Below are 24,230 nucleotides of genomic sequence, written 5' to 3' on the forward strand. Positions count from 1 at the left end.
TTATATATATATATATATATATATATGTGTGTGTGTGTGTGTGTGTGTGTGTGTGTGTGTGTGTGTGTGGATTATTTTGTTTAAGCCAAGCTACCTATAAGAGCGCCGCCGCTTGTGAAAGGGAGAGTATCACTGTGAATCCAAATTCCCATCCGCGCTAGTAGAAATGCTACACCAAAGCTTAACTATCAACGGCGCAGCCACAAATACAGATACTATCTCCAGCTTTAATCCCTGTTTGGCTCCACGAATAACACCACCACCACCACCGCCGACCACACTCAGCTTCTTCTTCTCCATGAACCACTCCACCAAACAAAACCCTCTTCTCTCTTCTTCTTCTTTAAAGCACACAACTCCAGTCTTCGCTTCTCAGGCCTCACGTGTCACTCACGAGACCTCACCTAGGTAAGTCAAATAGTAATAGTAGCTTGCAATTCTTATTCAGTTGTTTCTGTTTCCGAAACTCTTGGGATTTTTTTTTTTTTCTAAATTGATTTCTGAGTTTGGATGTGGCGGAAAAATAGAGATGGGTAATTTTTATTTGGCTATTTTGAAGTAGGCAAACGTTGACTTAGTAATATGTATAATGCATTTACGTACACAAAGAGACACACTGCACGATTTTCTTATAATGTGTGTGTTTTATTTATTATTATTATTATTATTATTATTATTATTATTATTATTATTATTATTTTGTGTTTAGACTTTAAGATATGGGTCTTATGTTACATGTTTTGTTGTTTATAGTATCTGATTTTTAAAATAATAAATCATGAACAATGCAAAATTAAGAATTTTGGCTTCCTGGGATGCTATTGGATTTAAGGTTTGTGAAGTCAGTTGGTGGAAGTTAACTATTAGAATAACCATTAGAATAGGCTGGCAATTCGAGATAGGATACTGCAGTGGGTCATAAAAGGGGATTCAGCTTGTGTCTTATATGCAGAAGTGGTGGGGAAAGTGAGAACCACTAGTCTTTTGGAAGGAGCTCATGCACTGCTTCCTTGTGAAAAATCCTAGGGTTTATTGGGATGACATTGTTGATTGGGGTGGGAAGAACCTAAAAGGAAGGAGTACGAAAGCTGTGGTTTGTAAATTAGCTTTTCTGGGCCTCTGTTTATCATATTTGGCACCAAAAGGAATTCTCTTATTCATTGTGGTACTCTGTTAGAACAGAGGAGACCATTGGGTGCGATATCAAGTGGGTAGTTCAAGCTAGGGTGGAAGCCAAATGGTGCTACCGCAACTTAATCCTTCTCAGGGCTACATGTTGTATATGGGTATTTCCTCATTGTAATTATTAAGCCTTCTGATCAGTAGGATGTGACAGTGATTTTGGTTGTTGTTTCAGATAGTTTCTTGTGGGTTGATTTGTGTTGGTTGTTTGGTTAGATGTGTGCTTGTTGTACTATGTTCCCTTGTTAATAAAAATTTTGTCCATCCAAAAAAAAGTATGATGTCTTTCTTACATGATTGCTTGGCTGCTGCTTGGACTTGCATGAAAGAACTTGTTAATATTACTAATTGGATATTAATTTGGAGTTAAAAATTTATCTAACATGGAACCTTCCACCATAATGCTTGTTCTTGTAGCAAAGATGATGTGCCTGTACATGGACTATCTGAGGTGATTGTTGGTGTTTTGGGAGGAGGGCAACTGGGTCGTATGCTATGTCAAGCAGCTTCTCAAATGGCTATTAAAGTAATGGTTTTGGATCCGCTTGAGAACTGCCCTGCAAGTGCACTTTCTTATCATCATATGGTTGGAAGCTTTGATGATAGTGCTATGGTTCAGGAATTTGCGAAAAGGTTCTAATTTTTATGAGATTGATGGCATTTTTTGTTTTGTTTTGTTTTGTTTTGTTTTTTTAATAGTCAATAGTTTTTGTAAATGTATTCTTTTGTTATAATTTGGTAATAATATGTCTATGTTCTTGGTAGATAGATGTGATGTATTGACTGTAGAAATTGAGCATGTTGATGTTGCAACCATGGAGATGCTTGAGCAACAAGGAGTGGATTGCCAGCCTAAAGCCTCAACTATCCGAATTATTCAGGTATGCTTTTCTTTAACTTTACCAATTGGTTATTGACTGCTTTCTTGCAAAATATGAGAAAATAAGTTGAATGAAATCATTTCCTTATGCATAAGTTTTTTTCCTTTTGAGGAAATGCATTCTGTTTTATAAAATCACAAAAGTGGATCCTTGAGGATTTTGGTGCTACTTTAGATGCCCACCTTCCCTTAATCTTAGGTTTTCATTCAAGTACTTTTCTGTTATAGGAAGTGTAGAAATGTCTGGGGTTACTTTATTCCCCTATTGTCATCATAACACAAGGACACAAAGGAACTGGCATTTTAGAGCTACTTTTGACTGTTTCTTTGTAGTTAGACTAAGCTTGTAAGTAATCCCTTTTCAACCTATTTCTAAGATTAGTTAGTTATCTGTTAGAATTTATTTCCTCCCTCTTGTTATACTTAAATGAATAAATTCATTCGTAATGATAGAGTGACTAAATTTTACGCAAGTTGTCAACCTACCACAACTCTCCATCCTTTTCCCGCAGGCTTGAGATTGACTGTGAACTTACATGACACTAAGAATAGACAAAGGCAGAGTTATTAAAATGAATAAGTAATTGTACATATTAATTCATATATTTGTTGCAATAAAATATGACTTTTAGTTCCATGATTCATGTTTTGATTTTTACAGGACAAATATCTTCAAAAGGTTCATTTTTCTCAGCATGCCATTCCACTTCCTGAGTTCATGCAGGTTTACCACTTTTTATTAATATCTAACTGAAGGATTTAGCTAATGTTATTTACCTTTTATTTTCACATATCCAATATGAGAGAAATTAAAATTTTTTGATCATGAAACATGGCTACCACAGATAGATGATCTTGAAGGTGCCAAGAGAGCAGGTGAACTATTTGGCTATCCTCTTATGATTAAGAGCAAAAGGTTAGCTTATGATGGGCGTGGAAATGCTGTTGCTCACAATGAGGAGGAGCTCTCTTCCGCTGTAGCTGGTAACATGTTTAGTTATTAAAGATTTAAGTGCTATTAATGTTGGTATTTCTTATGTTTGGTATTTGAATTGTGTTATTAACCATGTAATGCTCCAATTATCTTTTTTCTTTTTTGGATTGGTATGTTACACATGCACCTAATTGGTCTTTGTTCTTTTAATTAATATAAGTGGAAGCTTACATTTCTTTTTAACTTTCAATTGCGAATTTTTGCAGCTCTTGGAGGATTTGATCGTGGTTTATATGTTGAAAAGTGGGCACCCTTTGTAAAGGTTAATGAGGATATACTATTTAGTTTATTTTTTAGTTTTTCAATCTGCATTTATTCTTGACTCTATGTTTTTCTTTATCCTGCAATATGACATGCATATTTTAATCTTGGACATATGATTAAATTTGCAACATATATTAGTAAGAATTCTTTGGAGTGCCTCTAACTACAATTTAACTTGTTTGGTTCACTTGTATAATATGCCAGCATGTATTCATAATTAGATTTGATCATCCTATGTATGCTCCTAAATTTTCACCATTATGATTTGACAACTGTTTCTTTGATATTCATATGATCATTTGTATTATTTAAAGTAAGCATAAAGTTTCTCTACAACCTAAATTGGAGGAACTCCCTTCAAACTACTACGTGTCAACACTAGAGAGTGACTAGTCTCCCGGTCCAGCTGAAGCTCAACTTCAAAAATAACGCTGTTAACCTAGGTCTGACTGCTCTGTAGAAAGAGAGAAAAAAGTAGTCTAACTTCTGGGGTTAAGAGGGTTATTTATTGAATCTCAGCTTTAGGACCAGGACACTTGTCACTCTCTGGTGTTGACACATAGTAGTTTGGATGGAGTTCCTCCAATTTAGGTTGTAGAGAAACTTTGTCCTTGAAGTAGTTAACTTCATTTTTTCCTTTTAGGTAGTGTAAGGTGTGTTCTCACATCAACCAACTAGTTGCTAGAACTTCAGAAATGAAACATAGATACTCGTGAAATTGAAAAGAAGTTTGTTAGTTGGTTCTGTATTGCAAATTGCATAAAAAACACAATTTGTTAATCTTGTTCTTCTAAAAACTGTGTATAATACTGATATATGGCAGCCAAAACTGTTTTCTGAAGAACTGTATTAAAGTAATATTCTTTTACTTTAATGCATAAATTTTAATTAGTTTGTTTAGCTTACAACTCCTCTCCACTTTGACTTCTGAACATGCATACATTGATGCATTTTGAAAATATGTAGGTCTAGAAAACTGTCTAAATTGTTTACATTCCAATCATATTTTATTGCTGCAGCTTTTGTCATTAGTGTTTTAGGATAGTTTTTTAACTTTGTGGCTGCGTTTAACATGATGAAAACAGCTTTTAAATCCAGAAATTTAGACCTCATTTGAATTATGCTTTCATTTGATCAATATTGTTTTTTTTTTTTTTGGCTGAAGCAGTATGGTATTTCTTAATAGTGTGAAAGATAGAATCTTATAGATTATAGATATTATTTACTTCTTTTTTGGGAATAACTTCAGGAGCTGGCTGTCATTGTTGCAAGAGGAAGAGACAATTCTATTTTGTGCTATCCTGTTGTTGAAACCATTCACAAGTAAGATGTAGATTCAGTGTTTACATTGTCTATTTTCCCTTCATGGTTTAATCTTAAATGATGCAGAATTATGTGAGAAGCATTCACCTTTAGTATTTAGATGTTAACTTTACATCCCTATACTTCTCATTAAGGTTCTTTGATCTCTTGTAGGGAAAACATTTGTCACATAGTCAGGGCACCAGCTAATGTGTCATGGGATATTAGGAAACATGCTACTGATGTTGCCTACAAAGCTGTTAGTTCATTAGAAGGTGCTGGTGTGTTTGCAGTTGAATTGTTTTTGACTGGGGATGGTCAGGTTGTGTTTTTGCTTCTTTCTTTGAGACTGTTAAATGCGCACACACACACACACACATATATATATCTTTTTTTTAATACCTCTTGATGCTAGAATTGCTTCCTTTTTTGTTATCCTCCATATTTTTTCCTAATTTTGTTTCAGCATTATCTTCTTTTGGCTAATGAATTTATGTCCTGAACTCTTAACAGATTCTTCTAAATGAAGTGGCTCCTAGACCCCATAATAGTGGTCATCACACAATTGAGTCTTGCTACACCTCACAATTTGAACAACATTTGCGGGCTGTTGTTGGTCTTCCACTTGGTGAGCCATCAATGAAAACTCCTGCTGCTGTCATGTACAATATACTGGGTGAAGATGAGGTGAAGAACTTCTTTTTATTTTTTTATCTATCTAATATATAAAATGAATATGGCATGAAGCTGAAGTCATTTGTTTCTTTCAGAACCTATTTCTGTAACATACTTTCACTGAAAATATTCTGCTTGAAGTTTGTTAAAGTTGCAGCTAGAATTAGGTATAAGTCTGTGCTTGAGCTTGATGACTTTGTATACCATTGTGAATAACGAAATTTTAAGAAATTACAATTAATACAAATCAAACGTTCCGTCTGTCCTGGTTCTCATTAACTGATTTTCAGTTCTAAAATTATTTTATCTTGGAAAACTTGTTAATGTTGGTAAAAAAAGTAAATTGGAACATCAATGTACAACAAAATGTTTGAAATGTCTTTATTCAGCATAACTATCTTTCACTACCCCCTCCCCCCACATGTCAAAATGTCTCTCTCTTTTATTTATTTATTTATTAAATTTCAGGGAGAGCTTGGTTTTATTTTAGCTCATAAACTGATTAGAAGGGTATTGAGAATCCCTAGGGCTACTGTTCAGCATAACTATCTTTCACTACCCCCTCCTCCAAGATTCAAATCTCTCTTTTTTATTTATTTATTTATTAAATTTCAGGGTGAGCCTGGTTTTATTTTAGCTCATCAACTGATTAGAAGGGCATTGAGTATTCCTGGGGCTACTGTTCATTGGTATGACAAGCCAGGTATGTGAATTTCTTTTTCTTCTCTCTCTCTCTCACACATGCACACACACACACTACTTGATCTTTACCTCATACTTGACATTTTCCCGCATTGCCTTAATGACTTGGCAGAAATGCGAAAGCAGCGAAAGATGGGCCATGTCACAATTGTTGGGCCTTCCATGGGTGATGTGGAAGAACGATTAAAATCAATTCTGAAGGAAGAAGGTTCTGATTGTAAGGCTGCAGGTAATTGCACTAGGGACTTCTCATTTTTATTTACTGAATGTCACAATGGCCAATGCTGGTTAACCAAAAAGCAAGTTTTCTCTAGGAGGCACAAATGTTTTTGGAAGGTGTGGTGAGATGTTTGCATCTATGCTATCAATTAAATTTGACTTTGGTGCATCTTTTTGGAGCATATTTCCTTAAGTCAGTGATTGCCTCAATTAAATTTATTTATTCAATATTTTACATTTTCTTACATAAAAATATTCCTACATGCTACCCACACACACACACTATGTCGGGTAGTTTCCAGAATAATCAGCACTAATGCTACTTTAAATTTTCAGGCTATGAGCTTTGGGTTATTATATTTTGCATAAAAAAAGTCTTACTTTGGCTTAGGATGGAAAAGTGACAGTGTAGGGAGGGAAATTACCATAAGATTTTATTTTTAAGAGGCATAGATTCTAAACCGTTTGGAGATTACAATTTATCATTTCCATTTTAAAAATTGATTTAATTCTCCTTTTACCAAGATATTGCTTCTGCCAGTCCTCACTCTTCATTTATGATTTTTATTCTCTTGTGTGGTGGGGGGATCACCAATCTTTCATATAGCTATACCCTTATTATGTTGATGGTTGCAAGTGTTTTCCTTTTGTTTGAAGTTTACATGCCTTAAGTTTTGATTTTGAAAGTTTGTTACACTTAAATTGTGTTTATGTTGCTCCAATTCTGAATGCAGTGACACCACGTGTTGGGATCATTATGGGTTCTGATTCAGATCTTCCTGTTATGAAGGATGCTGCAAGGATTTTGAATATGTTTGGTGTGCCTTATGAGGTTGACTTCTAGTGAACTACAGGGTCTATTTTGGAATTCGGGAGTTATTGATCATTTAATTTTATTTTCTTGTATATTCCAGTTCTACCTTAACAAATTATAATATGCAGGTGAAAATAGTTTCAGCTCACCGGACCCCTGAAATGATGTTTTCATATGCCTCATCTGCCCTGGAGAGAGGCATTCAGATTATCGTTGCTGGTGCTGGAGGTGCAGCCCACTTGCCAGGCTAGTTTATTTGAACTATGCTCCATATATTGTTTCAAAGTTGCTTTAAATGTCTCACTGGAATTAATTGAGCTTTGTTGTGACTTGCAGGTATGGTAGCTGCACTCACTCCCTTGCCTGTTATTGGCGTCCCTGTGCGTGCTTCTGCATTGGATGGACTTGATTCACTCCTGTCCATTGTGCAGGTATATTATTTTCTTACTTCTAAATTATTACATTTATGGAATGGGTAAGTGTTGTAAAGATCCAATATCCTATGTTAGTTCTAAAAAACTAGGGCATTTAAATTGGATGTCTGAAATCCTGGGGTCCTAGGGATGCCCTTTTTCTGGTTTTTATAGTTGCTTATCCTTGATTAATTAATGTGTTTGCTTTATTTGTTGAGAGAAATTCTATTTTAATTCTTTGGGATGTGTTTTCTGGCACAGAGAATTACTATTATTCTTTTATTGTAATTTACAATTACCACGTATATTTCCTTGGCACAAAAATACTACTGAAATTAAGGCAAGTTGATGAAGGCAATATTTTTAAGCCTTGTTTATGAGGTGAAGAAAAAATATATATTTTTGAAGTAATTTAATTAATAGGTGCCTGGAGCAAAAAAAAAAAAATCATGGGTTCTGTATATCTATGTCACTAAATAAAAAAAATCAAAGATGCTGAATTTCTATGGAACCCCCCCCCAAACAAAAAAACAAAAAAAATCATTGGTGCTAAATATCTAACATCTGAATGGCACCTATCAAAAAACAAAAAAACATCTGAATAATGGAAGTATGTAGACGCTTGCTTAATCATGTTGAGATTTGCACAATCAGTTTCATTGCCTTAAAACATTGTCCAATTTTAGAGCCTCAGAAAAGATGGTGCTTCATTCGTTATCTCAAGTTCATGTTTGATTTCTACTTGCACTTTTTTTTTTTTTTTTTTTGGGTATTTGATCAGTAATTAAGAAGCTTTATTGAAAAAGGAGAAATAAGAAACACAGCAGAGGAAACAGTTTCCTTGGTACACAGGGAGTTTACAAGGAAAATTTGATCACCACAAAGTCCTAATTTTTATTTATTCCTTTGATGATTATGCAGATGCCAAGGGGTGTTCCAGTTGCAACAGTTGCAATAAACAATGCTACCAATGCAGGTTTGCTTGCAGTAAGGATGATGGGGATTCGTGATGCTGACCTAATGGCAAGGTGGGTTTTTTTCTCTCTTCCCTCTCTGGAAGTAAAGCAAAACTTTGTGTTGGCTATGAAACCAAAGAAAAAAGAACTTTAGTTCACAAGTCTTGCATGAGCTGATTCTGGAATGATATCCTTTGCAGAATGAGCCAGTATCAAGAAGACACAAGAAATGATGTCTTGAGAAAAGCAGAGAAGCTGGAAAAGGATGGTTGGGAGTCCTATTTGAATCCATAAGTACATAACTGCTTTGCCTGCCATATGCATGATTTTTGTGAGTTTGACACACTATGGAAGTTCAAGTTTGGAGAACACATTACCACAGCGAAATTTGGAATTAACTAAAGAATATATCCAAAGAGGATCAATATATGTAGGATGAATGCAAAAATGTGTTAACAGAAAGAAGTTCAGGTGAGGATGGAACTGGCAATTTTGCTTCAGTTTTGAGAGATCAAGGACAGAAAACAGAGGGCGTTTGTGGGACTGGGAAGAAGCCTTGTATCCATTGTAGTTGCTATAAGGGTCCACTGTAGCAGTTGAGTTGAATGAGTCAAAAGAACTTTTTATCCCTTTAGTTGCATAAGGGTGTCCTTTTGACCTTAATATTTAGATGGTAATCAATGATTGATTACAGCACTGAGTTCTTGTACGTTTACAATGAACGATTTTTCTAACTGGTCTCAAGCAATTGTTCTGCCATTGAAGGTCAGCGAGCTGCTCAATTCAAATCTATGATATCTATTGGTAGGCTTAAGCTTGTCTTTGGATGGTGGCACAGCAACATGTTAATTGGATTTAAATATAGATTTGAATATATCATAGTCTATTCTTGTTATTCTTCTGGATAAAAGCCTGGAGAATCTTACACTTCAAATTTCTTGGATTTACCTCTAATCCTGGAAGTTCATATTATTTTCTTGTACTCTGCAATGTTAGCACTAATACGGTAATACCCTTCTAAAACGTACTAATAAAATACCAGTCTACACCAACCTATATCAATTATAACGATGGATTTCAGGTCTTTCAGCTACTACCAGAAAAATAATTTAGAAAATAAAAAAGGTTATAAAATTGGGTTAGTATACTTAGACTAATATTTGGGCATATAAGATATTTGGATTTTAAGTATTAACTAGTATTGAGATATTTCATTCTCCTTGCCTGATCAAAATGTCAATATGGCATTGACTACTTTGACATCTTCGTCTGTAACTTGGATTGCCTATCTGGAAGGGTGAAAAGCTTTAAGGAATGGGAAACAAAAGTGCTAATAACGAGATAATATTACTGGTAGGCTAGGCTCAAAATTGAGCAATTTTGCTATCATTTTAGTTTTTCAATCACATGTTTGTTTGTATTAACAAGAAAAAAAACACATAATTTAATGAAATCCTTCCCTCTAGACCTTCTCTTTTTTCTTTTTTTCTTTTTAATTGTGGTTTTCATGTATATAGCTAATTTAAAAAGAAAAAAAAAGTGTTTGGCCAATCAAATTATTAGGTAATTCTTTGTATTTATCTCAAAAGCCACTCTCTTATATAAATACATTGACATATAATTAATGGGATGGACCATCTGATGGATAATTTTTGTTTTTGTTTTTGTTTTTTGTTTTTTGTTTTTTTTTTGTTGGGGGGGGGGGGGGTGTTTAAACTTTTAATAAACGTACTCGTATTCAACAACATTAGTTTTCCAAGACCCGTTTCAACATTCCTTAAGGTCATACATTGCACACTATCAGAAAAGCCATTATAGTGGTGCATAAAGACTGCTCTTCTAGCCGTGAAACAAATATGCGCTATGGTGACCCTAAATAGTGAATAGAACATGATTATTCAAGAAAACATTAGATTTTCAAACTAGGCAAAGGCCCTTTGTCTTGTGCAGCCACATTCTTTAAGACAGTCAACACTTGCTTGGTAGCATAATTTTCAGAGAATATGGTAATCGAAATTATTGGCATCTCAATTGTTTTGAGAAGTTCTATTGAATAATAAAGTCATAGGCCATACAGTGACGACCATCTCTCCTCTTTTTAAGATCTTCTCAATCTTACCTTCTCCTTATACATTGCAATGGCTTTGCTGACCAACAAAGGAGCTTCTTTTTTTTTTCTTCCACTCATCGATGGAACTATGATGTCTTCTTGAGTTTTAGCTGTGAAGATACTAGTTATGGATTTAAGTGTTGAAGCCGAATCTAGCCACACACACAAAAAGATTTTGTATTTTGTTACTAGTAATTGGAATAGAATATCTGGTTCAAAAGATTCTCAGAAGCAGAGTATGTAATTTTGTGTTGATCCTCCCATTCATAACTAGTAGTCGTTTACTCATGCAAGAAAATTTGTCAAAAAATATTTATAAATGATTCATATTTGAGTGTGTGTGTGTATATATAAGATGAAAGCTATAAGATTGAATCCCTAATATTCTTGTACTTAAACAACAAGTTTGAATGGTTAAATGTTCTAAGTTTGATGAATTCACAATCATAGCCTTAATTACTCCATTCTGGACTCGCAAAAGAAACTTATAAATTCATGCTCCTCTAGCAGTCACAATTATTATGCCATTTAAGCTACCCTTTGAAATAGTGCTTCTCATTATTGGTACATTTTGTATTTGATAAACAGATATGCAAGTCAAATGTTTATTTTAAATTTGCAAGGTTGAAAGATTCGTTTGGTTGAAAACACAATTGGTGCTATCTAACACATTTCTGCTTTGAAGTTATTTAATTAATTAGAGTGAGAGGCCCAATTTGACACCAACAGGTATTTACTGAACTATCTCTAGCCATGCAACTATAAGTAGATAATTTATATAAGGTTTGCCCGAATGTTGAGTTGCATACACACAACACAAAAGTTTAATATACAACCAACACGAAAGTTAAATAACAATTAATTTTGAAAACATAATGTAAAAGACGTTTCATATTTACCGATATCCCAAAGTTTTATGGAACATCCTAAGTATTTTTTTAGCTGAACATGACTTTCTGTAACTATAAGCCTTTAGCAAGAACTTTCAATATCCGATCAAATTTACATGCACGACCACTTAGTAACTGAAAGAAGACTTTCACTTATATGGTACCTGTGGATGCAAGGGCTCATTTTTAGGAAAATGCGGTGTCTACTGTACCATCGAACCCCAAACTAGTTAACACGTGCGCTTTTAGCCTTTGATAGATTCAAGATGTTTTCTCTTTCCTTTAGACCCAATTTTTCCACCATGTTCGATTCTAGGGTACTTAGTCCTGATACCAAGCGTCTTAATCATCACAGAATTCCTGATTATAACTTGAGGTAAGTTTTCAACAACTCGATAGAACTCGACTATTTGGTTTTCTTCCACTTTATCCATGTGGATGAGTGCACTATCAAGTACACAATTCAGTGTAAACATCGTCTTTGGCCAAAAAAATTTGAGAATCATCTTCAATTGAATTATTTAAATTTAGAACAGAATTTGGATGCATGTTTGATTCAATAACTCAAGGAAAAAAAATGAATTGATAGGATTTTCTTTGACTGTACTATGCTGGCCCTACGATTACAAATAGAACTACATAAGATTTGAAAGAAACTATTACAACTCGATATAAAGGGAAGATAGAAATCTTGATATCGAAGATAGGAGCTCAACATCACCTTTCACATCCAGCGAAGTGATATCCCTCTCTGAACTGCAAACACAGACATTAAAAACCCATCAAATTTTCCCCATAACTAAAACAATAGTACCAATACAAAATAAGTTTTTCATTGAAGTCCTTAACATCGACACAGTAAGCAGCAAAAAAATAAAAAATCAGAGAGCTTTAAAAAAGAGCATCAAGCACTTTCATTTCCACCTTCGTGTCTGTGTACGAAATTGATATTAGTCACATTGAAAACTATAAATAAGTTACTGATTCTACACAGAAGATTCAAAACCCATCAACCTTTTTCTTTTCTTTCATAACTAAGAATAGTACTAACACAAAATAAGTGAATCATTGAATCCATACCATCCAAATTGTGAGCAGCACAAAAACATTGATTCAAAGAACACTAAAAAAAGCATATCAAGCGGATTCTCAAATTCAGGAGTTGAAGAAATGTATATTTAGCTAAGGGTATTTTTCACCATTCTATTACCTAAAGAAGCACCATAGTTTAGTTGTTGGATGCCTGAACAATTAAGTGCTTCCTTCCTAACAAAATCCATGTATTTCGCTTTCACTTTCATTATGACACCACAAATGGTTCCTAAGAGCACACTACTGTGCAAATAGCTCAAATGCAATAAAGTGGAGTACAGCTTAATTAACCTAAGACTTCATTCCATGTGGAGATTTTTATAACAGTATAGTGAAATCACAAAAGTTAATGTATAAGGTAATATCATCCTCTCATTCATTGCAACTTCTCCATAACAAAATAAAATGATTCCATTTCAATTCAAACCTCATTAACAATGAAATTTTTATTAGGGGCTAGCAAGATGAAATAGAAGGTATGTTATCAATATCAAATTCTAATAAAAAGAACAAAACCCTCAGGTATTTTATCAAACACTTGCGTGAATGTAACAAAAATCAAAATTTATGATAGGGAGAAGGGGTGGTTTTTTAGAGATTATAAATGTAGCTTCTTGTTTAGCAAATACTTATTTGATATTCAAGTAGACAACATAACTATTTAAATAATAAAAAGGACAAAATAAAATAAAAGACAAAAATACCTTAAAATTTGCCATGAAGAAATGAAACATAGATCTAATTTGGCTTCGGGAAAAGGGGATACATAAAATAACAGGTTTTAGTACATGCAAAGCAAACATCAATGTGATAAACTCTTTGACTTGAGAAACAAAATAAATTAGTAGTGGAAGAGTCCAATTAGTTGGAAAAGGGAGTGGAACAATGATATCACAGTTACGTGTAATGTATAATTGATAGAAAGAATATGGGGAGAAGTGACTGCACTAAAGTCCCAAAGACCAAACTGAAATCTCTTAATCTTTTGCATTTATCTGATTGCTGAAGTGAGGTCACAAATCATTATTTTGAAAGGAGATGAACAATGTATATGTAGCTTAGGTAGTGAATCTGGCCTTGGCATTTTATGAAATCTGGTCTTTCAGCAAAACGTTTGGCTAATTTAAAATGTCAGCCCAGTTTTTGCAGAACCAAGAAGTTAGTGTGGAATGCTAAATGCAAAATTAGTGAGCCATAAGGCAGAACTTTATGCTCTCCCACATGAAATTTCTGCTTTATTTATATATATATATATATATATATATTGTTTGATTGATAGATTGATGATTCCTTAGAACATCACTAAAGCAGAAGATCCACAAAACATCTCTATGCTATTGCCTCTAGGTTTAAACTGAATGAACACTTCAAACAACCTAAAATGAAAAATGAAACAGCAAAGCTATTGATATTGATATGGATGGCAGCATTTAGATTAACAGGACCTTGAAGAATTTACCATTCTGAGCATTACATGATTCAACCTGCCTTGATAGAGCTATTGCATTTTGGTCTCTAAGGGTTGAACCTAAAACACATAAATTTGCTTCATCATTGGATTTAATATCATAACAATATAAAAACAACTATAAAATTGACAAAAAAAAGAGATACAATTGCAGAAATCTCAATCACCTGTCTTTTAACCTAGTAAGGATCTTAACATTGATTATTGCAAGAAATTTCTCAAGAGTTGCATTGTCTTGCACTTTCTATCCAAGCCTAGAAGTTCTCAATAGTAAAACCAAAAATGAAAAGATAGTAAATAAAAAAAACAGTAATTATTGGAGCAATGTGATAAATAAAAAAGTGTGGGCCAATTTTGTCCCTATACATTTAATTGTGTCACTTTTGTCATTCAAATTTTAAAATTAGGGTCCCTCAACTACTAATTGTGCCAATTTCATCCTTCAACTTTCAAAATCAAATCAATTGTATCCTTATATGTTGACTTGATTGTGTCAGTTGAGAAACAAAATTGACACAAATAAATGTGTAGGGATGAAATTAAACCACCCCCACTGTTAGAGGACCAAAAGTGTAAGTTTGTTTTGCCACTTAACGCAAGCTATATACCTGGGATTTTATTAAACATCATGACTTAACTTGCTCCCATAGTCTCTTTGAGAGAGGATACTCAAAGAACAGGTGGTCCTACTCTCAAGGAAACTCCTGTAGAACACACGCAAAATATCAACACGATAGCCCCATTTAAATGCCCTGCCTTGAGTGGAAAGTCAGATCACTTTCTACCACTTCTTTTCAGGAGATATAGTTCTTAACTTATTTACTTCTAAGCTAATTTACAATAGAACTGCAATGTTACGTCATTTCTTCTAAATACGATTAACCTCAATACCTTCTACTCACAACATGGTTCAATGCATTATTTATTTATTTTTAAGAAGAAGAGAATAGAATTGCACCTAAATGAAATCAAATGCTGAAGGATATTTAAACAATTACATACCAACTATTGCAAAAAGGAAAGAAGAGTCAATATCTTCTACTACTACTACTACTAATAATAATAATTAATAAATGAAAATCAGGAAATCTTTTTCTATAACAAATTACAGTGATATTCGTTCATATATCAAAATCTCAAGATGAAAAAAAAAAAGTTAAGAAAAGTTATCAAGCCTATACCTTCTATTTGACTTATAGCTCACCTAACTTCTATATATAACTGCAATATCAACTTGAAACTTCATTAAAGTTGAACTCAAGGTTTTTATTTTTGGTTGAAAAGTAATACTATTTAGATTCAACATACATAACAAATGTATACAGTATTTTATAAATAATAATTACAAAGCCTAGTAGCTTGATTTACATATGAATGAGGCTTTAAATTTAGAGAAAGAGAGAGAGAGAAGAAAGTGGCAAAGGCACGCAAAGATGTAAGTAAAGAAGGCAGCCTAGCTTGGAATCAAGGTTGTTTTCAGATGGAGGCATATTTCTTCGAAGTTTGATTTATATGTTCTAATTGTCTTTGATGATGGATACAGACTGGAGTCAGAATCATCTTTGACAAAGGTAAGGATGAACCCAAATCAAATGCATCATTAAATCCCAAACCTAGCCAACCTATAGGTAAGAATACTCACCAGAATAATGATCACTAAAGCTAAACCTAAAATGTAAAAAGAAATAACAAAGCTAAACCTTTAGACTAGTTAGACCTTTCAACATTTTACCACATTGAGCGCATAACATGATCCAACATGCCTGGATAGATCTATATCACTTTGGTCTTTAAGAGTTGAACTTGAAACACCTAAATTTTTTTATCATTAAATTTAATATCTTAATAGTAAGATATGTTAAATAAAAATGCAAATATAGAAATTGAAAAAAAAAAATTTAAGGATATGGTACAAAACCCAACCATAAAAATCAATAAAGAGAGAAATAGGACCTTAGTGTTAAACATAGAGGTCTTGATCTATTTAAGTTCAAGAGCACAGAGGTTATTGATATGTTTTGAAACATCGGAGGAAACAACCTTGAACCTTACTGGTAAAACAAATTAGATCAATAAAAGACAAATATTATAAAAACAGAAAGGTGGAAAGAGATCTTGAGCTTACCAATTACTTTAACAACAACAATGCTAACCAGCTGCTTTAGAATAAATAAATCATACAAATCAAACTCTAATTTTATAAATAATAATTACAAAGCCCAGCATCTTGATTTCCCTTTGAATGAGCCTTTGAATTTAGAAAAAAAGAGGGAAGAAAGTGACAAAGGCACCTAAAGATGAAACCAAAGAGGGAAGCATACCTTGGTAAAGACTGGTGTCCTGTGTCTTTAGGGACCATGAAAAAAGATTGATATTCTCCTAAATCACAATTCTGCGCTGTCTCCATTGATAAAAAAATGAAGAAGAAGAGAGTGAATGAGGATGATGAAGAAGTGAGTGTTTAGAGAGGCTTCTTCTTTTGCCTAGTCTTGCCACATGGACGGGGCTGGAGGAGAGCTTTGCTTTCTACTAGGCTTCACCATTTGTGTCAGATTCAGAGTTGGTTTCTTTTTTGCAGTCAAAGTTAGATTCTGGCATGTCCAAAATCTCCTCCTTGGTTGAAAATCCCATCGATCTAGAAACGAGGAAGACCCACAACAGATGCATTCTACAAAGACTCCCAACCATTTTATGAAATCAAAGTGATTTCGACAAATCACAACATAGTACAACATGCCTTGGAAACCTTCTTGAAAAACTATAGCAAAACCAACCACAAATTGTCTTGACTAGTTATTTTTTTCCACCACGTCTTTGGGCATTCTTCTTCAGCCTTTGAAGTATGATATGTTGCTCTAACTTGACCATCCTTACAATCCACTTTGGTTTTCCAATTTTAAACATAAGATATCCCATCATCATTCCAAATATCACTCCACATCCATAACCCATCAATACAGCTTGCCAACCAAACCCATTGTCAGTCTCTAAATTGTCTTCCTGTTGTAAGGTCAATGGTTGTTGCATATTCTTGACAATGGAAAGCCACATAATCCTAGGTTTTCAGTGTATGAATCATTATCAAATGTATTGAATTGCTTTCCTGAAGTTATGTGTCCTGTAAGTTGGTTATGTGACAACTTTAAGACTTCAAGCCATGGTAGATCTACCAATTGCCCAGGAATCTCCTCGATAAGCTTGTTGAAAGAGAGGTCTAACCATTCAAGATTTTTCAAATTTCCAAATGATGATGGAATATAACCTGTAAGGTTATTGTGAGAAAAGTTAAGCCCCTTCAGTAATTTTAGCCTCCCAATTATCTTTGGCATCTTTCCTTTGAAATTATTATTTGAAAAATCAATGGTCGTGAAGACAATTTGGATTCTCACCAACTCAATATAATTTCCTTTCATCATCACATTCAAAGAATCCTGATAATACTCCTCTCCCATATATTTCAACGCAACTTTTCCTTCATCCACATTTGTCATGGCTTTCAAATATTTGAAATATTTTATTGGCAAAGGACATTAAACTCATTGTTAGAGATGTCTAGGATTTGCAAATTTGGGAAAGGAAATTTGGTCCTAGGATTGCCTATACGACCTTGAAATTTGTTTGATCTTAAGACAAGAACCCGCAAATTTAAAAGACCTTCCAACCAATAAGGGAAGGTTCCATTTATCTTATTACTTCCAAGATCTAGAACTTCCAAGTTCCAAGTTCCTACAATTTGCCAAAGATTGTGGCAATGGCCCTTCCAATTGATTGCCATTAAGGTTAATATTCCTAAATCTATTTCTCGTGGAAAATGTTGCAGGGATGGTACCATGAAGGATATTCATTTGCAAATCCAACATTGAGAGGACATTAGAGTGTACCAAACACTTAGGAATCATGCCACTTAAGTTGTTATGAGACAAGTCTTGAATGTCAAGGGCACTTGCGTTGCAAATTGAAGAAGGGATTTCTCCAGTGAATTTGTTATTTGAGACAAACAAATATTGTATACTAAGAAAATTTAGAGTGGGAAATGGTCCTTGAAACAAGTTGTTGCGAAGATCAAGAAAATATAATGAATCGCTCCCCACATGCCCCAACCATCTTGGAACTTGACCATAAATTCTATTCTTAGAAAGGTCTAAGAATTCTATATTTGTTGGTGTTCTCAAGAAAATTGGGAATTCACTAATGTTGCAAGAAGACAAGTTCAAAGTGTAAAGATTGGGCAGGGTATAGGTGACATTATTGTTGATGCTAACTAAGTTATTTGAAAAATCAAGATAGTAGAGATTTTTGAGCTTTGAAATCATTTCTAACTCCAACATAATACTCCAATTATTTGATGAGAGAGATAGATAAGTAAGGTTAACAAATGTAGATATTGACCTAGGTATAGAGCCCTGTAGCTTATTATAACCCAAATCAAGATACTCCAATGAATTGGACTTGAATTCACCAATCTCACCAATAAATTGATTACCATTAATATATAATTTCACCAAAGATGGCAAACTGAACAACCAAGATGGCAGTGTCCCATTTAGGAAATTTGAACTTAAGTAGAGATCTTTTAGATTCAAAAGCCCACTTATGTGATTAGGAAGGGGACCAACAAGTTGATTGTTGTGAAGGTATAAAGTTGAGAGATTGGGCAAGTTGAATAGTGACAACGGAAGCAAACCTATTGAAATATAACCCAATAATTAAAACAAATTGTTAGTTCATGTGAATGCCAAAAAAAAAAAAAAAAAAAAAAAAACTAAAATTTAAAAGTGGCAATTGAATCTCACCGCTGAAACTATTAGATGCTAGAGCCAAATAAGTAATTTGTGTGAAGTTACTGAGTGATGATGGAATTGACCCTGTAAAATTGTAATTATAAAGAACCAAAACCTTCAAGTACTTCAAATTGCTGATAGAATCAAGAAATTCTCTTGAAAAGCTTATCGAAGAGAGATCTAAGACCTTCAGGGAACTACTGTTCCAATTACACTTTGGAGGAGAACCCAAATCAAGATTGTCATTTTTTCCTAAATCAAGGGTTTGTATACTGGGAAGACAGAGGATGTTATTTTCGAGTTTTCCATGCAAGTTACATTGATGGAGACTAAGAGTTGTGAAAGAGGAGGATAGATTCATCAAAGAATTAGGTCTAATTGAGGACATATTTGACCAATCTAGAAGAAGTTCCCTTAACTGAGTAAGGTCATGAATGACTCTTTTCCATACTGGTGTTTCAATTAAAAGGCCATTGTTGTAAGAAAGATCAAGTGAAAGCAGCGAAGACAAATGAGAGATTTCGTACGGGATTTTGCCAGAAAAACAGGAAAAAGAAAGGTTAAGATGAGTCAAAGTCTTAAAGTTGCCAAACTTAGACGAAATTAGGTAGAAATTGAAGCAATTGCCAGCGAGATTCAAGGTCCTGAGATGGGGACGAAAGAAGAGGGGTACTGTTGGAATGAATGGGGCCTCTAAGCCAGCTGCAGCTAAGGTCGAGGCCAATAACATGGCGTGTGGTTTGGTCACAGACGACGCCATCCCAAGTACAGCAGTCTGTATCCTCCTTCCAAGAGGCTGTCTTTGGATAAGAATTATCACACATATGAATATTATATCTATATTCAGGATACTCAGCATCTTTATCAAGAGGAGGAAAAGCATCTCTATGAAGAGAAAGAGAGTGATTAAAATGGAGTAAAGCAGAGCAAGGTGAGATTGAAGACAAGGAAGAAGAAAGAGAAAATGGAGTAGAATGAAAGAGGAAGGAGAGTAGACACAAAACTTGATACTTCCAACACAAACACCCCATTTTGATTTTGAAAGACTAAGAAAATATATATCTGATTTTTTTGGCTGAATAAAAATATATCTGATGTTAAGAGGGAGGGTTGGGATGAGATGAATATTTATAGTGCTTCCATTCCAATTTCCAAGTCAATCAAAGTCGTTGGCGTTATTGCGTTTGGCAAGTTTTTGGAAAGTGCTTTATATCCCAAAAGGCACGTTTGGGTATCGGACCAGCTGAGTCCAATACAAAAAAGAAATAAGTAATTGAGGGAAGTTGTTATTATCCCCAAGTACCCTTAGTTTTATTTCCAAATCCCAATTTTACCCTTAAGTTATATGACATTCACATGGGGATGAAGTTGCTGCAATGTTATTAAAACTGCAACACAAGCTTTTTTTTTTTTTTTTTTTGAAGCTAGAACCAAATGAATATCATTAATGAAGAATACAAGAATCCAAATACAGAGCATCAACTGCTGGTGGAGGATTCTTCTCTAACCATACAGTTTCATTATCAGATAATCTAGCAAATCTAGCCAAAGCATGAGCAACACCATTGGCACTACGCCTAACACAATTGACTGAAAAGGATCTAAAACTTGCAATCAAGCACCAAATATCTTCATAAATAAACCCAAGCCGAGCTAGATTTTGGTTGAGCCTGTGCCACTGTCTTCAATACCCGTGCGTTGTCACCTTCCAAAATCACCTCCATAAACCCTGCATCTATAGCAAAGAGCTTTACGGCAAGCCAGCACCTCCACCTCTTCACTATCCCTCACAGCCCCACCCTTAGCCGAAATAGCAGCCATCACTTCACCATTCCTATTACGAACCACATCCCATAACCCGAATCAGCTCCATCATTAAAACACGCTTCATCAAAGTTTAGCTTGAAGAAATCTCCTTGTGGTGGCTGCCATGCCTGACTTGCTGGAACCGGAACTATCACAGGTACACTTAGATGCTCCTGCGCCTCATGAAACTCTCTCAAATAATCCAAAGCCCGCTGGTATGACCGTGATGGATGTTGAAAAGCTCCCCCATGCAACACAAGCTACAATATTTGTAATTTCCTCCTTAAGAATAAAGGATTAAAGGTTTCCTATCCTTTAACGTCAAATCCATATATATATATATACAGGGGCGGAGCCACCTTATGCATTGGGGGGGCCATGGCCCCTCCAAACTTTTTTAAAACCTCTCTAATTATAAGTAAATCTAGGCTACAATCATTTTGAGTTAAGAGCTGGCCCCCACAAGATTAAAAGATTGGCCCCCCCTCCAACACATCACTCATAAAATTCTCCCCACCCCAAATTCTAACTGTGCAATCATAAAAATTAACCCCTCTTGTCTTTCCCATTCTTCTCTAAAGCATGATATCCATGTCCATATATTTTTAGTTCTTAGTTATTCAATTTTTGTCAAAGGATAATACTGAGGTGTAGTACATTAGATTACCTGATTAAACTCATATATATTGAATTTAATTGTACTTAAAAATAATATCATTGTTTGTATTTTATTGGACATGTTAAATATGTGCTTGAATTTAATTGAAGAACCTAATATATTACACTTAAAACATTGTACTTAAGTTTTACACTTTCTCAAAACTATTACAATATCTCCTTCCACTTTACAATTCCACAAAAGACTCTCCTCATCACTTGGTGCTCTCTCTTCAGTTTCTTTTCATTAATTCTTCCACAGGATGCTCTCATGTAATCACATTTTCATTAGTTTCTCCCTCTTCCTTAACAAAGAGTTTTCTTATTTAAAGCTAAGCAAATATTGAGAAATACCAACTTTTTCTTCTTCTTCTTCTTCTTCTTCTTCTTCTTCTTCTGCAATTTTGTTGTATACTTATATTTGATTTCTACGAATGTTCTGGACTTATGGATTTTCAAAAAAATAGGAGAAGCTCAAAGAAAAAAAAAAAAAAAGACTTAAGATGCTTAATTGGTGGATTAACTTATTAGTATTTTGATTTTTGAGTGCTATAGAATCACACTGACAAACAAATTCTATCAATAAGCTTGTGTTATAGATATAATGTACTTTGAGTTTTTCGTTGAATCAAAATGATAGTTTTACCTTGGCCCCCCCCAAGCAAAAATTTCTGGCTATGCCCCTGTATATATATATATATATATATATATTTTCAGTTACTTAACTTCCTCTACCGTTTGTTATATATTAAAAAAAAACTTATACTTTTTATTTATTTATTTTACATTAAGTTATTCTATTGTATTTTATATTCAATTTTTTTTGAGAGAAATTCAATCTATTTTATATTCAAATTTGATAACACAAATTTGCTTATATAGTTATACTGTTATAAATTGATAATTGATAATGTAAATGAATGTCTAATTATTAGTTCCCTAGTTTTTTTTTTTTTTGAGGAACAAATTAATTCTCTAATCTAATAACACAAATTTTTATTTTATTTTATTTTATATTATCATGTAGTACAATCTAAACTTGAATTATTGGTATGTATTTGATTTTTTTTTCTCATTATTATTTTGTGCATCATGATAATGAAAATAAATAAATAAATAATCACTATCATTAAGAAGTTGTTAATAATAATAAAAAATAATTATGATACTAATAAAAATAATTACTAAGTCAAAAACTATATTATAATAATAATAATAATTATTATTATTATAAAATAATAATAATTTTATTAAATAATCATATATATATATATATATGTATATAAGTGCAAGCCAAACATTAGTTTTTTCAAATTACTTTCTAACCGTTTTTACTAAATACTTAACTTTTTTAAAAAGCTCAATTCCATTAAACACTTTTTAAAACCACACCATTTTTTTAGAAAAGCACAACTTTAAAGGGGCAATGTTTAGGGACACAATAATTCACAATTTTTGACACAATTTACCACAAGATAAATTGCAGTAAAAATTGTAGATTATTTTGTGTCCCTACCATTTTCTATCTTAAAAATCTAATCAATAATGGAGGTATGTTCATTCTGCACATAGGACCTTGAGTTGTTGGATTAGAGTATCCAACACATATATGATAGACTTGGCCTTGTCCAATAATCAATCAGTCAATTTTAGTCAAAAAGAAAAAATGATGCACACTCCTTAAAAATCTGATCAATAATGCAGGTACATTCATTCTGCATATAGGACTTTGAGTTGTTTAATTAGAGTATCTAGCATATATGATAGACTTGGCGTTTCCCAACAATCATTTAGTCAATTATGGTCAAAAAGTAAAAAATGATGCACAACCACCAATTGGACAAGAGCGTCAAAGAACCATCAAATTGATAGAAATTATTTGAATTTATTTTTTATTTATTTGAGAAAGAGAAGTGATACCTCTATAATATTTTCACAATATTTTTACTACTACTAATAACTTGCAACTTAAAATTTGTTGTGAAAATATTGTAGATATAACATTTTTATTTGAAAATTTGAATTTTTTTTTTTTTTATAACATGTAATTCATTTTTTATAAGCAGAGCATGAAATTTTTTATTTTTTATTTTTTATTTATATAGATATGGTAGAATTTAAATATATAATGTCAATGATTGTTCTTACTAATAAGATAATATACCAGCTGTTATTTTTTTTTTATTATTATTTTTTTGCAAACGGTTGTAGAGTATACAACACGTTTGGGTCATATTTTCCAAGAATCATTTAGTCAAAATGGCTAAAAGCAATTAATGATGCACCCCCGCCACTTGTTCTGTCTCTCAAGTTTACAGAAATTTTTTCTCAAAAAAAACAAAAACCAGTTGACAGAAATGATTATACTACTAGAGTTGTTTAATTTGAAAAAAAAAAAAAAATCAACGAAGAATCTTATTTGGAGAGCTTGTAAGGGCATTTTAAAGACTCGTGTGTTATCATTCGAGTCTTTAACAAAAGGCATTGTCCTAAATTTTCTTATGCTCACTCATCTATTCATGCTTTGAGGTATGAAATTTGTTCCCTGGATAAGTTACAACAGTGTGGGGGGAGGCATTTCATAGGCATGGTGGATTTTGCTTTGAAGCGGCTATATATTCTAGAAATTGGAAACTTTTGCGACTGTGGTGTGAATGCTGTCAATGCTAACAACGTTTTGAAATGAAAGTCGTGCCAATGGAATATACCATGAGATTATAATAGGACCATGAGTTGTTTGTTAGATTAGAGTATCCAACGCGTATTCGATAGACTTGGAATTGTCCAACAATCATTTAGTCTATTTTTGCCAAAAAGACCCACTACTTAGATAGGAGCGTCCAAGAACCGTCAAGTTGACACAAATTACTTGAAATTATTTCTTTGAGAAATTGCATTTTTTATATAAAATGTTATTCCTTTTTCCAAGAGGATCATGTAATTTTTTTTTCTTTTATACATACGGTAGAATTTAAATTTACGGTGTCTTTCATATTATTCTTATCAAGAAGTTAAAACTATAAAT

The 24,230-nt window shown here is 33.4% G+C and overlaps 3 protein-coding genes and 1 long non-coding RNA gene across 6 annotated transcripts; 1 reads left to right on the forward strand and 3 right to left on the reverse strand.

Annotated features, from left to right (window-relative positions):
• Positions 1-59: 59 nt before the first annotated feature.
• Positions 60-9,335, forward strand: LOC115986390 (phosphoribosylaminoimidazole carboxylase, chloroplastic-like). Of its 3 annotated transcripts, none has more exons than XM_031109364.1 (16): positions 60-408; positions 1,600-1,815; positions 1,952-2,063; positions 2,724-2,786; positions 2,908-3,046; positions 3,263-3,318; positions 4,570-4,643; positions 4,797-4,944; positions 5,136-5,309; positions 5,913-6,000; positions 6,112-6,228; positions 6,953-7,050; positions 7,161-7,278; positions 7,369-7,463; positions 8,367-8,473; positions 8,602-9,335. In XM_031109364.1, the coding sequence occupies exons 1-16, from the start codon at positions 167-169 to the stop codon at positions 8,693-8,695; spliced, it is 1,941 nt and encodes a 646-aa protein (XP_030965224.1). In that variant the 5' UTR covers positions 60-166; the 3' UTR covers positions 8,696-9,335. The 3 variants fall into 3 exon arrangements, with proteins under 3 accessions (XP_030965224.1, XP_030965235.1, XP_030965241.1); XM_031109375.1 differs by having other exon boundaries at positions 319-408; positions 1,605-1,815; positions 8,602-9,296; XM_031109381.1 differs by lacking the exon at positions 60-408 and having other exon boundaries at positions 1,683-1,815; positions 1,948-2,063; positions 8,602-9,296.
• A 4,617-nt stretch (positions 9,336-13,952) lies between these two features.
• LOC115979631 lies at positions 13,953-14,648 on the reverse strand. Its single transcript, XR_004089127.1, has 3 exons — positions 14,570-14,648; positions 14,129-14,215; positions 13,953-14,021 (listed from the first exon to the last, which is right to left on the reverse strand). It is a non-coding gene; the product is annotated as an uncharacterized LOC115979631 (long non-coding RNA).
• Positions 14,649-16,972: 2,324 nt separating this feature from the next.
• On the reverse strand, positions 16,973-17,452 carry LOC115952318 (receptor-like protein 33). Its single transcript, XM_031069462.1, has one exon. The coding sequence runs from the start codon at positions 17,450-17,452 to the stop codon at positions 16,973-16,975; it is 480 nt and encodes a 159-aa protein (XP_030925322.1).
• A 198-nt stretch (positions 17,453-17,650) lies between these two features.
• LOC115952319 (receptor-like protein 39) lies at positions 17,651-20,563 on the reverse strand. The gene is made up of 5 exons (XM_031069478.1): positions 20,448-20,563; positions 20,215-20,343; positions 19,512-19,627; positions 18,755-18,826; positions 17,651-18,645 (listed from the first exon to the last, which is right to left on the reverse strand). The coding sequence occupies exons 1-5, from the start codon at positions 20,561-20,563 to the stop codon at positions 17,651-17,653; spliced, it is 1,428 nt and encodes a 475-aa protein (XP_030925338.1).
• Between the last annotated feature and the right edge of the window lie 3,667 nt (positions 20,564-24,230).

The sequence above is a fragment of the Quercus lobata genome, chromosome 1 (assembly GCF_001633185.2).
Source record: "Quercus lobata isolate SW786 chromosome 1, ValleyOak3.0 Primary Assembly, whole genome shotgun sequence".
Classification (NCBI taxonomy): domain Eukaryota; kingdom Viridiplantae; phylum Streptophyta; class Magnoliopsida; order Fagales; family Fagaceae; genus Quercus; species Quercus lobata.

Excerpts from the sequence above, each read along its gene's own strand:
- LOC115986390 (XM_031109364.1), top strand. The coding sequence starts at position 167 with ATGCTACACCAAAGCTTAACTATCAACGGCGCAGCCACAAATACAGAT. Across the intron at positions 2,064-2,723 it reads CAACTATCCGAATTATTCAG|GACAAATATCTTCAAAAGGT; the intron begins GTATGCTTTTCT and ends TGATTTTTACAG. Across the intron at positions 8,474-8,601 it reads GATGCTGACCTAATGGCAAG|AATGAGCCAGTATCAAGAAG; the intron begins GTGGGTTTTTTT and ends TATCCTTTGCAG.
- LOC115952318 (XM_031069462.1), bottom strand. The coding sequence starts at position 17,452 with ATGACAAATGTGGATGAAGGAAAAGTTGCGTTGAAATATATGGGAGAG.
- LOC115952319 (XM_031069478.1), bottom strand. The coding sequence starts at position 20,563 with ATGGCTGCTATTTCGGCTAAGGGTGGGGCTGTGAGGGATAGTGAAGAG. Across the intron at positions 19,628-20,214 it reads CCACCAGCAGTTGATGCTCT|AGATGCTTTTCCTCCTCTTG; the intron begins GTATTTGGATTC and ends TTCTCTTCATAG. Across the intron at positions 18,646-18,754 it reads AGCATCTAATAGTTTCAGCG|GTTTGCTTCCGTTGTCACTA; the intron begins GTGAGATTCAAT and ends ATATTTCAATAG.